General features: G+C 39.0%; 1 protein-coding gene across 1 annotated transcript in view; it reads right to left on the bottom strand.

Moving 5' to 3' along the window:
- Positions 1-1,746: 1,746 nt before the first annotated feature.
- RAB32 (RAB32, member RAS oncogene family) overlaps positions 1,747-14,357 on the bottom strand; it is a 74,072-nt gene continuing 61,461 nt past the window's right edge. The window contains exons 2-3 of the mRNA XM_072140922.1: positions 6,352-6,632; positions 1,747-2,923 (exon numbers count right to left, since the gene is read on the bottom strand). Coding sequence (XP_071997023.1) covers positions 2,774-2,923; positions 6,352-6,632 — 431 coding nt within the window. The 3' untranslated portion in view covers positions 1,747-2,773. The remainder of the gene's footprint in view (positions 2,924-6,351; positions 6,633-14,357) is intronic.

The raw sequence follows: 14,357 nt of genomic DNA, 5'->3' as shown, positions 1-14,357 counted from the left end.
ATCGCCATTATTGGAGAGTTAATTAACAAAGCAACCGTGTCATCTTTTTAGAAACTAGTAAATTAAACTTAAAGGGAACCTGTCACCAGGGACCTCATTTTCACTGAAGACAGGTTGGAGAAGCTTATTACACCTGCAGTGCAAATCTGCCTTTCTGCCTTTTCTAAGCATTTGCATTACTATATAATTGTGTGTTATAACTTACTGTTGCTGCATGACAAAATCCTGGGGTAGTCACAGGGGCTGTACTTTGGTTTGGATGCATTTCAAAAAACAACATGTGACTTGTCTGTTACCCACTCCTCAGAGCTTGGCCCCCTCCTTTGTGCTCCTGTCTAGCTCCACCTCCTGCTGGTTCTCAGAGGTTACAGCCTGACATCAGTGGGGGAGGGACAAGATGCACAAACATGGAGGACAGCCTGCAGCTCAAACAGGTCACATGTTGTTTTTTTAAATGCATGCAAACCAAAGCCCAGCCCCTGTGACTACCACAGGATTTTGTCATGCAGCAACAGTAAGTTATAACACACAATTATATTGTAATGCAAATGCTTAGAAAAGGCAGAAAGGCAGATTTGCACTGCAGGTGTCATGGGCTTTTACAATCTGTCTTTAGTGAAAAATGAGGTCCCTGGTGACAGGTTCCCTTTAAACATTGTGTGGCCAAAACAGCCCTAGGTGTTAGACTAGCTTGCTTTTTTTCCTTTTTGCCAGTATGTGTTTAGCTTGGTAATTGATGTTACCTGTTATGGATACAAACTGGCATATTAGTCATACTAAATTACAAAAAAATTATTATAAAAGCCACTCAACAAAGCTAATGCACTTTTACACACTAGCTATAAATGAATCTTTTTTTTCATTATGACATTTGGGATGTTTGTCATTCCTGATTGATTTCAATTTCAAGTCAAATCCTCCACAAGTTTGCATTATTAAATAAAAATATAAGGCGTCTTCTCGAAGGAAATCTACCATTCTATTTCACAAAAATTAAACTACATATACTTACCTCTCCTGGATCCCTGTGACGGTCTTCTTAATGTTGACACACCAGGATCACTGTATATAAAAAAAGTGTTATAAAACCCTGCTCCCAACATGGGAGAGGACGGCACAGGAGGCGTGAATAATTAACAATCCGGAGCGTGTAGTTTAATTTTATGTATAATTTAATTTTACCATAACAGAATGGTAGATTTCCTTTAAATATGATTTGTCCTTAATATTTCCATTTACTAGCACTGATAATCTCCTGTTTTAACCCTAAAAAACAGCATACATTCATGTGAATGTGGCACTTAACCTTGATGTAAAAGATTTTAACATGCACTTATGAACGTACTTCTTGTTTTTTTTTTTGTTGGGCTTGTGCTTATATCTTGGAGGCAACGTAAACGAGCAAAGCTGTCATACAACAACCCAGGGTTAGAAAACAGTTAAAAAAGCATCCAAGCCACATTGAATAACGCGTGTTCCTTGAATTATACCTAATTGTTGATTCAGATATAAAATGAAACAGCAACTGATTTAATGCTCTGCCCAATTTATACAATTTTTGCTGCATTGCTAATTTGAAAGACAAAATGCCGTTCAAGAAATACGAAGCATCATGTACTACAAATAAATTGGCAACTGGGCGTTACCTTTCACAGTGGGTTCACTATTTGAGAGGATTTTCTTCTTTCATTCAATCTGTAATTCTACCATGCTAGCAGAGTAGACAAAAAAAAACAAAAGAAGCAAAGAGTCCATCAAATGTTTAATTCATTTCAGGATTGCCAGGGAATACAGTACATATTTATAACATGTTTAATACCTTAGAAACACAGTAATATCCCTAGTTAAAATTAAACTGGAAGTAACTTGCCAGTATGAGAAGAATGCCAAGTATCCACTGCCAAGACAAATGACAACGCTGCAAAGCATTGTCACAATAACCATACCCACTGGTTTCATATGTACAGGTCTACATAGATATATTCACCAAATGAATGCCACCGTATCATCTCTAAAGAAAAGGGTAAACTAAGGCATCATATATATATTATAAGAGCAACACTCTTATTTTTTTTTGTCCACAAGTCCAGGGCACGTAGTAACCACAAGTATGACAAGACAACTCACCTAGTACTTCAGATCCCATTACTGAATAGGAATACCCGTTTTAATGCTGTATTAGAAAAAAATGACCTGCCGATTCACCCTGCAAAATGTAATTCCTCTATTCTACATTTATGTGAGGCTTGACATAAACCTTATAAAAAGGAAACAAGACACAAGAAGAACATGCTAGTTCATTCTGGAACAGGATAATAAAGACTAACCTGAATATTACTACCTTGGCAAGATGTACCATAAATAATACAGTGGATTAGCAAATAAATAGGAGTGCCCAACAATGTGCAACAACAATGGTAGTTAGAAAAGCTGTTCACAACTATGAAAGAAAGGTCTCTAAAGAAGACATATTCAAACATCTGTATTTCCATAAATGCATATAAATGGAATTCAAAATATTGTTCTTAATATTACATTTTATATAAAACCCACAGGACGTGCATGGTCTAAGGAACATGCGGAGATATAAAATAACATGACTATAAACTTGCCCCTTGCAAGTCATGTTACTATTTACAATATTAATACATCCCACGTAAAGAACAATCCTGTAAACTGTATCATGATTAGGATACACAAGATGATTGGTGGAAGCAGAATCTGCAGCATTTTATTGTTGAACTCCGGCTTTCCCCTTGACTGTTCTTCAGATTTAACAGCACTGGGATTTACTTTCTGCTGGGATGGCTTCTTGGTCAAGCTGTACACTGCCAACATCATTTTCCTCTACCGGAAAGTTCTTGAAGTTCGTTAGTATGTTGTCTACCAAGCATCGAGCGGCTTCATCAATGTTAACATTATCCTGAAATAAAATTATTCAATTAAATATTTGTATAGCTTCATACAACAGAAAATAAGTGTCTCCATCTTTTTTCCATTCATTAGAATGCACTTGATAAATTAATAATAATAAACCTATAAGTTATCACAGGGTAATGGCAGCTTTATCTTGGAACGTTCAGAAGTTTTCAAGGTCATTAAAGATATATATAGATCTTTGATAGATATTTGATAGATTTTAACCATGCTCTGAACCAGTACTTTATAAATACAATTAATTCAGAAGTGTATTTTAGAAGAGCCCTTTCATTAAATTCTTTACATAAACCAGTGGCATCATATCAAATCAACTTATTCTCCATGAGCTTTACTGAACCTAGAATTATGTAGTCAGACACATTGTACAATTATTTAGAAAGTGTCATTCAATTTGCTGTCAGTGTTTACAAATCATGAATACCAAGGAAACTAAAAGGAGGAACATCATCCGAAGACCTGCGGCTGACTCGTATTAACCGTATCATTACTATGTGCAATCAGCACATTGTAATGAATAGGGAGAAAAATCCCCATGTACTGACATACTGTAGTATGTTCTAGGGAAAGGGGGTGATTTGAATTCTGATGTAAATATTAATAAACAGTAAAAATCATAAACACATTAGGTATCGCCGCGTCTGAAAATGCCAGATCAAAATAATTTTCACTGCGTTTAAACCCATAACGGAAAATAGCACCCAAAGTAAAAAATGGCGCTTTGCCATTTTGAAAAATATAAAAAATTCTATAAAAATGATAGCAATGAAAACGTCATCAAAAGTCGCAAAAAATGACACCACCCACAGTATAAAAAAATTATTAGCGCCAGAACATAGCAAAATTAAAACCTCCTGTACAAAAATATATATTTTTTATTTTTGTAAATGTATGAAAACATAAAACCTATAGAAGCTTGGTATCCCCATGATCGCACCGACCCAAAGAATTAAGTAGACATGTCATTTTGGGTACACAACATGGAAAATTAAATACCATCACTATGAAGTGCAATTTGTTACACAGAAAACAAGCCATCACAGAACTCTTTACGTGGAAAAATAAAAAAGTTATAGATTTTTGAAGATGGGGAGTGAAAAATGGAAGTCGTTCAAAACAACCAAAAGTAACTGTACAGTTGACTTGGGTTGCTTTCACACATGGCTTTAACGCATGCGTTTTGAAACGTATTACAACAGCTTAGTAGAGGAGATTTGCCTGAGGACATTGCTGTTAACATCGCATTTACATAACACATGGGTTAACGCAATGTTAACTCAGGTGGTACGGTAGTGGTAACAAACACTTTAAAAAAAAAAAAATAAACGTATACTTCCTGCCTTTGGAGCACCAGTAGTCCTGCATGGCCGTCCGTTGCTGCGGTGCCCGTTTGTTTACAGAGGCAGGTACATTGCACTTCAACATCTTCTGTCCGCCTGGAACGCCCACCCATCCCCACACCTGTTTCTGCATTATTTCAATTAGCTGCAATGATATCCATGCTGTGCTCGGCAATCTCCAGCAGCTCCATAGAGATTAAAGGAGCAGAACTGTCACGTGCGGCCATCTGCTCCATTACCCTCGGTAGCGACGAGGCGTCTGACGGAGGTACCTGGAACCCAATCGGACGCCTCGTTCTTGTGATCTGTGACGGTCTCACAACTGAGAACCCCACCGATCAACAAGTTAGGCCCTATCCTGCGGATCTACAACTATTTTGTACACGTAAAGAGCTGTGTGATTGCTTGTTTTCTGCGTAACAAATTGAACTTCATTGTGACAGTTTTAAATATTCCATGCGGTGTACTGGGGAAAAAAATTCCAAATGCAGTGAAAATGCTGAAAAAACACATTTGCGCCGATTTTCTTGTGGGCTTGGATTTTACAGCTTTTAATGTGCGCCCCAAATGACATGTCTACTTTATTCGTTGGGACGGTACGATTACGGGCATAACAAATTTGTATAGGTTTTATAATGTTTTCATACATTTACAAAAATTAAAACTTATAATAATTTTTTTTTTTATTTTGCCATCTTCTGGCTCCAATAACTTTTTCATACTTCAGTTTACGGAGCTGTGTGTGGTGTAAATTTTTGCGACTTTTGATGATGTGATCAAAAGGTTGTACAGTCCTAAAAATTATAGCAATGAAAACATTTTTTTATATTTTTCAAAATGGCAAAATATTTCCATTTTCGACTTTGACCACCATTTTCCCTTATAATATTTTGATAGATTGGGCATTTTCGTACGCGGCGATATCTAATGTGTTTATGATTTTTACTGTTTATTTATATTTTTTTCAGTTCTAGGGAAAGGGTGGCAATTTCAATTTTTACTTGTTTTTATTTTTACAATTTTTCAGACTCCCTAAGGTACTTTAACCCTAGGTTGTCTGATCGATCATATCATATACTGCCATACCACAGTTCGAGGCTGCCATGGCGACAGATCGCTGCTCCACGATGACGTCACGGGGAGCGACGATTCTCAGTAAGATATCGGCGACCATGCTTTGCCAGAACCGATCACGGGTGTTACCGTTAAGTAACTAACCGGCTATGTAGAAGGCTCAGCCAGTGAGCCCTCTCCATGCACCGGGACCCGAAGCGCGCCGTACTGTTACGGCATGCGTTTGTAAGGAATAAAAGAAACTAACTGTATACTGAAGGTTGCTTATATCAGTGATGACGAATTATGGCTATTTGCTGTACCTGGTGACCACATAAGGAATATGAGGACTCCTAAATGCTCTATTAGCATAAATGAGTGGGAAAAGGATTTCCTACATTGCGATCCAAAACACAACCCACACCTTTTGTACTTGAGATAAGCCCCACCAAGTGGTGTTTGGCAGCAGTACAGCCCCATGTCTCTATTAAGAATAAATGTACAGTGTGTAGCAGAAACACGTTTATCAACCATCAGTGACATGAGTAGCTTTCTAGAGATTTCACACTTTCCAAAGAAATGTACATAATCCAAACCAAATCAGTTGTAAAAAATCAGTCCAAACCTGCAGATTTATGAAGTTGCATACATATTGCATGTCCAAGTCATATGCTGTGTGCACTTGTGTTGGGAGTGGGAAGAGAGGCGAAAGCTTCTAATACACACTTCTGGCGGCAAGTTCTCTCGTACCAGAACAAAAGCTACAAAACTAAAATTCTGCCTTTCATTGCAAACAGAGATCTTTACTATTAATATACTGACCATAAGGACCATAAACATTTGATGTGTTTCTGCCAAATAAACCAATGAGATTATGATCTAACATGTATTTGTGGCCTCCTGCCTCTTCCTTGACAGAAAACGTGGTAGTTAACTCCGACAGTTGAGTACACATGCCCCACCAACAGCCAACAGCTATCTAACGTGTATGGCTTTGTTTGGAAATGTGAAAATCGGTTACCTTTGCAGAGGTTTCAAACCATGCAACAAAACCATTTTCCTTACAGAAGTTATCCATCTGTGCAGGGCTCTGCACGCTGTACTCCCTTTTTTGATCACATTTATTGGCAAGTAAAATAGCAGGTATGGCACCGCCATTAGGAAGGTGAAGTTTGCTGTCCAGGTCAGATTTCCACTTAGTTATGGCTTCAAAGGTGGAACCTCTTGTTACATCAAAGACCACAAAGGCACCCACTGCCTCCTTGTAATATACTCTTGTCATGTTCCCAAACCGCTCTTGTCCTAGGAAAATTAAAAAAACAAATACAATAATATAAAATGTAAGAAAAGAGTTGTACAACATTACTCATAAAAGTTGATCTAATAAAATATTGCTACAAGGGATAACATTTCTGCAGAACCACTGGGGAACACTTCAAAAGAGACAGTGTATGTAACAGCAATGTAATTGATTTATTCTTTCAATACCATTCACAATGGTAAAATGGGTTTTATTTTCAGGGTTTTTTTTCCAGATTGCAGTTATTGTTGCATAAATTTGTACAGAAATAAATCTACTTTTTGGGATAAATGCACATGTTCAGCATTGCCTCCAGCAAAATCTACCAGCAAATCCGAAACAAACATCAACAGAATGTTGTTTAAGGCCGTCTTCTACCTGTTCATTCAACAGATCAAATGCAATTAAATGGGTTTAATGAGTACTGCAGAGTGTTGTAGGAGTGATCAGACCGCCATAAGGTTAAAAGTACTCTAGGGGAATTTAAAGGGGAAAAAGAAAAAAAAAAAAAAAAAAAAACTAAAAAGTTCAAATCAACCCTGTTTTCTCTAGAACAGATTTAGAAATAAACTTAAAGAATTGAAAACATGTTAGGACTTATGGGACGCTGCAATACCCAACAACCTATTAAAATATAACCCGAGGTTAATCCCCTAACAAAAAAGTTCCCAAATGTCTGCAAAATGCCAGAAAAAAAGTGTTTTTTCAATTTATAAAAAATGTTTTATATAAAGTGATCAATAGGTTGTACAGTCCACAAAATGGTGTTAACCCCTAGGTGCACCAGGACATCATAGTACATCCCCGCGGCTAGATGCTAAGCGCACTGGGACATGCAATAACGTCCTGCTTCTGGCACCGGCTCACGAACGCTCTCCCTGGCAGTCAGATCCCTTCCGACAAGCCTGTAGCTCCCCTCTCACTGATGTGGTTGTTTGGCGGCAGGAAGTCAGTGTATATCTATGTGAGCTCCGTCCTGGAATGCAGGGGGGAGGGGCCGCTGCAGGGAGCAGAGAGAAGCGCTCAGCATCAGGCAAGATGGCTGCTGAACCCAAAGTCAGAAGATCCAGGGATGGAAATCGGGGCAAATATATTTAAAGGAAATCTATCATTTCATTTCATGCATTATGAACCAAACATATTTTGAGAATGCTGTACCTACACTAATTCAGCAGCGTATCTTGTTTAATTCCCGAGTTGAGTGGTTTTGCAAAAAAAAAAAAAATAATAATAATAATAATTTTGACATTCAGGACCTTGGGAAAGCTGGATTGCATACTTATAGTAATACATAAACACATTACATGAGCGGCCTGCACTGTTCCAGACAGGGCTAAACAACCGTAGCTAGATCACTCATACACAGCAGCTGGGGAAGGGTGCAGCGATTGCTTCTTTAAATCAAATCTTTTTTATAACTTTTTCAACAGTTTTTTCATATACACAAATAACCCCCAAACCCACCCCAACTTCACTTTCTACTTGCAATAAACACTTTTTTCCATCCTAATGATGTTATTCATTTTATTTACATATGCCTACAGCCCTATCACAGCGGGGCGGAGCCAGTATATAGAAATGCGCTTCCTAGCCTGGTAGAGCATTCTGCTCACACTCATAGTCACCTCATCCTCCCAGTTATTCTGATCTAGCAATCATGGGAGGGAGACCGCCGGAGTAGCCTTAACAGTTAATCTGGTTATGATATTTAGGACATTTTTCCAAAATCTCCCTACTTTCCGACACTACCACAGCATGTGCATCAGATTAGCACCAGCCATGCCGCATCAGCTTGTGGTTAGCTATGGTTAGGGCCTCGACCCTGTTCTGTACCTCCGGGGGGGGGGGGGGGGGATTGGTGTCTTAACGACAAATATTGATAAAAACAGTCATCCATGAGGTGAAATTCTACTTTTAGTTGCTCAAAGTTTTTTAGGGTTACTTCCTCATAAAGTTGCTGGTTTGCGCCGTAGCGAGGTAAACTTTGTGTAGCCCTTTAATTTCAACATGGCTTTGATATTTAGCCTTGTGTATTAGTGTGACCGTAGGAATATGGAGAGGTGGTCTGCCCTGTGCCCCCAGCTCTAGTAGATAGAGTGGAGGTCTGCCTCGACCATGGACCCTCAACAGCTGTTCGGACATGGATTGGCTACTGGGCTGGCCCCAGCCTTTCAGGTGCTGGGGTTAGGTGGCCAAAAAGTACAGCCATGGGTTTGGCGCTTCCAACCCACCCTGATCCTTCACCCTTTGCAGAATTTCTAGTCCAATTCTATATGACTTTTTACCCTATATAAGAGCACTGTTCAACATTTGTATTTTATTGAAAACACCCAATGGTATCCATACGGATGAATTGTGGAGAATATATAGAAACTGTGGCATAAGCACCATCTTACATAGGTTGGTTCTACCCATCATTGATGGGGTTAGACTGCACCAGGTATCTGCCTTGATTGTCGCTCATACATAGTCTAGTACCCTAGGCGAAATCCAGATGCCTGGGTCCTCGAAAGTTAAGACCGATTGGACCTGATGCAAGTCTAGGTCACACACATAGTCAGTTCCTGATCACGTGCATATATCCTTAAATAAAATCAAACCACTGCTATACAGTGGTCTTGAGCCGCTAACACTTACCTACTGATGCATATGTCAGCAGGAGATGTGATATAATTTGGACCAGATTCAGAAGAAGCATAGTATAGCAGTATGTGCCTGAATGCTGCCTATTTTTAGTATTCTTCCATGAAATGATCATATGCACAGATAAGACTAACTTCAAACATCTTTATTATTGTAGAGGACAGAGGGTCAAATCCCTTATGAAACATGTGCAGGTCACAAGTTACCTATAGGTTGATACTGCCAGCTGCATTCAGTCTGTGGTCTGGTTCTATTTTACCTTGTGAGGAATCTACTTTTGCGCCCCAGAAAAGTACATAAGCTCATATCACTCAAATGCGATTTTCTGGAAGGTAGGACAAGGAAAGAAGGGGGGGTCTTTTTCTTTTTTCAGCTCCCCATTCCTTCAGCGTGAACCTTTGGTCTGTTTTTAGTGGCTGAAATTATACCTACCTAATTTAAGAATAGCATTGTACACATGTCTCTAGAACCAGTTATATAAAATAATAATAAAAAAAAAAAAAAAAAAAAAAAAAAAAAGAAGATTTATACGTTCTCCTGCATATACCACACTGACAGACTAGCGTCTACTTCCTCATTTTTTCCTTTCCCTCTATCCCATACCCTTCTTTCCCCCCTTTTACCTGAATAGTTCTTGGTTTGCTTACAACTGCTTTGATGTATGAATACAGCTAAGGAGTCGGATAGGATATATCCTTCTAAAGTTTACCCTTTGTAGATATGTTGCAACATGATTAATCATATGCATGGACTGCGTATCCACAAAGTTACTGTTCTGCAATTGAATGCCTACTAGGCTTTTTTAACCTGTATATGTACATCATTTGACTTCTAATAAAGGAATTTTAGGGAAGAAAAAAAAAAAAAAAAATTATCAGGTCAAGCACAAAGCAGCACCGATACAAAAAGGTACTGCCGAACGTTGCCTCCATGTATTGGCCTAGTATGGAGACAAACCTCTAGATGCAAAATGTTTTGCAATTCAGCACTCTGTATCTGACAGTAAAACCTTCTGTATGACCATGCTCTATGTTCCCGCCCCTTACAACATGAAAGTTGTATACAGCTGTAAGCGGGCTGCGCATGTAATGCTTTCACATGTCCAAAACTAACAGTATGAAGTATAAATAATGATTGAGATTTCACTAGTTTATCCTTACATTTCCGCCAGCTGCATGTAACACATTGATAATCAACAATCTCTGAAATATTCATCCTTGGGTTTTTGATGTCATTGTACATACTTTTATTGTTTTGATTTATGTAAAAATATGAGATTGCATCGTAGTGGGAGAGGTATAATCTGAAATCAATCTCCCTTTTGTTCTTATATTAAAAAAAAAAAAAGAAAAAGAATGCAACAACCAAAACACCATTTATGATACATTATAAAGGGTTGATTATAACTTGGACACATCTTTGAAAAAAAAAAAAAAAATTTCTTTACATCCCAAGTGACAAAAATAACATACGGATCTTGGTTATTGTTATCCACTGCGTAGCTAAAAAATAAGCTGCTGGTGGCCATTACTGAGCAGACAGCTCAGCTGTAAATTATAATGGAGGTGTGCTTTAGTTTCTAACACAGCGAGTAGCTGAAAGGACTAATGTATCAGTGTTTTTGCCCACTCTCCCAGAACCAGTGAAATTTTTTCATATGCCTCAGACTTGACATTAGCGTTGCTTTTAGGCTTTTTGTGGCTAGCCTTTAATATCTGTTTTGCAAGATACCCGCAACAATCCTAAAAGGTTATCAATTAAGTGCATAGAAGTATTGTGGGTATTGTGGGCTCCCAAAGTACGAGAATGAGAATGTTCTAACTTATCCTTAAGATTAGAACATACAGTTAGGGCCAGAAATATTTGGACAGTGACAATTTTCGCGAGTTGGGCTCTGCATGCCCCCACATTGGATTTGAAATGAAACCTCTACAACAGAATTCAAGTGCAGATTGTAACGTTTAATTTGAAGGGTTGAACAAAAATATCTGATAGAAAATGTAGGAAGTACTATGAAGTGCCGTCAGATCAACTTTGCAGCATTTGGCTGAATCTGGGCTGAAAGTATATCCTGGTGCACTTCAGAATTCATCCGGCTAGTCTTGTCTGCTGTTATGTCATCAATAAACACAAGTGACCCATTAAAAGCCATGCATGCCCATGCCATTACGTTGCCTCCACCATGTTTTACAGAGGATGTGGTGCCTTGGATCATGTGCCGTTCCCTTTCTTCTACAAACTTTTTTCTTCCCATCATTCTGGTACAGGTTGATCTTGGTCTCATCTGTCCATAGAATACTTTTCCAGAACTGAGCTGGCTTCTTGAGGTGTTTTTCGTCAAATTTAACTCTGGCCTGTCCATTTTTGGAATTGATGAATGGTTTGCATCTAGATGTGAACACTTTGTATTTACTTTCATGGAGTCTTCTCTTTACTGTTGACTTAGAGACAGATACACCTACTTCACTGAGAGTGTTCTGGACTTCAGTTTATGTTGTGAACGGGTTCTTCTTCACCAAAGAAAGTATGCGGCGATCATCCACCGCTGTTGTCATCCGTGGACGCCCAGGCCTTTTTGAGTTTCCAAGCTCACCAGTCAATTCCTTTTTTCTCAGAATGTACCCGACTGTTGATTTTGCTACTCCAAGCATGTCTGCTATCTCTCTGATGGATTTTTTCTTTTTTTTCAGCCTCAGGATGTTCTGCTTCACCTCAATTGAGAGTTCCTTTGACCGCATGTTGCAAAACCACACGCCTGGAATCAACCCCTTTTAACTACTTCATTGATTACAGGTTAACGAGGGAGACGCCTTCAGAGTTAATTGCAGCCCTTAGAGTCCATTGTCCAATTACTTTTGTTCCCTTGAAAAAGCGGAGGCTATGCATTACAGAGCTATGATTCCTAAACCCTTTCTCCGATTTGGATGTGGAAACTCTCATATTGCAGCTGCGAGTGTACACTTTCAGCCCATATTATATATATAATTGTATTTCTGAACATGTTTTTGTAAACAGCTAAAATAACAAAACTTGTGTCACTGTCCAAATATTTCTGGCCCTAACTATGTGTTAACATAGCAATACCTTTTTAAAGAGGTTTTCCCACAAAGAAAAGTTAGACCCTATCCACTGGATAGGGCCTAACTTGCTAATCAGTGGAGATCTTAGTGCCGAGACCCCCACATTTTGCGAAATCGAGGGGTCAGTCGGACCCCTCGTCGCTCCGTCTGACTAATGGAGCAGACGGCCGGGCATTACCAGAAATTGCCAAGCTCACTGATCTCAGTCAGCTCCATAGAGATTAAAGGGAGCAGAATGGTCAAGAGCGGCCGTCTGCTCCATTAGTCTGAAGGAACAATGAGGGGACTGTCGGACACCTCGTTTTCACGATCTGTGCGAGTCTCAGCTCTGAGATACCCGATGATCAGCAAGTTAGGCCCTATCCAACTATATAATAACATGACTTTTACGGTTTAAACCGCATTTGATAATGTGACAGAAGGCACAGCCATTTGTTACTGGAACAGCCTTTTCACTATCCATCTACTCAAAATAGAAAATTGAAATACTGTCTAAATTTCTATGTGCTCATATGACTTTGCTCACTTGATTCACATTCAGTAGTCATATTACACGAGAAAACTCACAATATTATTTAAAGTAAACAAGTACAAACAAACATTCCCATTGTATGCAGTCACAGCAAAGAAATAGCTGGACTTCTAACATCTTATTCACAAGCGAGTCACAAGATGGGCAGCACAATGTTAATCCGTGTACAATGGAAAGTGTGTCTCGGCTAAACAAGCTTCATGATTCTTTTTAGCTCACACTCATTACTTTATACTAAAACGCAGATAACCTGATGGGTTGGCAGGATCAATGTCATATTTCATCAGTGAACACACACACACACAGTCACACACAGTCACACACAGTCACACACAGTCACACACAGTCACACACAGTCACACACAGTCACACACAGTCACACAGTCAGGATGACCTCCAAAGATAATGCAGTTTGTCAAAACCTTCTCACTTGTCCCGCAGTACAAAGCAGCCAATGAAGTGTTGCTTTAAAAAAGCGCTGAGAGCAGCATCTTTTAAGTTACCTGGGACTGAAGGAAGATTCAGTGTATGGTGAACTCTGTCCTGGGGCGATGACCTGAGTGCTCGCAGAAAGTGCTCCGAGTGCCACCTCTGGCACCCATACCATAGGTTCGCCACCACTACACTACGCCTTCATTCTAGAGCTTTTATTTTATCCACAATTGGGCTGTATCAAATACAGTCCTGTTAACCACTTTAGGAGTCCCTGCATGTTTTGCCAAATTCTCATAAAAAATTATTCCCTTCAGAGTTTAACCTGGTTGTCACATTAAACTTTTTAAAAAATATAATACATAATAAGGGATCTTTTTTGAGGGTGTGGTCATTTGTACTGCTAGTGTTAAATTGACAAACGTAACGCTACGGCGTGGAGGCGGGCCTTTGCAATGAAACACATGCGATCAGTATCCAATCGCATGCTTTTCACTGGTAGCGTATATGTGATCAGGCCTAGGGTCGGACTGGGGGCATAGGGCCCACCAGTGAAGTTGATTCTGGGGGCCCACCTACAAGGAAATATTGCATGTACAATATAATGCTGCGATCACACAGTGCATAGCGTTTTGAAATGCTCTGAAAAAGCCCCTTAACCCCTTAAGGAGGCAGGGTTTTTTCACTTATTTCTCGCTCTACACCTTTAAAAATCCATAACTTTTTCATTTTTACGTGTACAGACCTGTGTGAGGGCTTATTTTGTGCGGAACAAATTTTACTTTCCCGTAATGTTATTTATTTTAACATGCCGTGTACTGCGAAGCTGAAAAAAAAATTCCAAAATTTGGAAAAATTGAAAAATTTGGCCTCAGTTTTTACGACTTTGACTGTGCACTCAAAATAACACCTCAGATTTATTCTTTGGTTCGGTGCAATCGCGGTGATACCAAATTTATATAGGTTTTATTGTGTTTTAATACATTTTCAAAAATTAAACGAATGTGTACAAAAAAGAAAAAACATTTTTTGCCATCTTC

This window comes from Engystomops pustulosus, chromosome 3 (genome assembly GCF_040894005.1).
Source record: "Engystomops pustulosus chromosome 3, aEngPut4.maternal, whole genome shotgun sequence".
Lineage (NCBI taxonomy): Eukaryota > Metazoa > Chordata > Amphibia > Anura > Leptodactylidae > Engystomops > Engystomops pustulosus.
The sequence above is the reverse complement of the archived record's forward strand: the minus strand, read 5'-3'. Positions and strand labels throughout refer to the sequence as shown.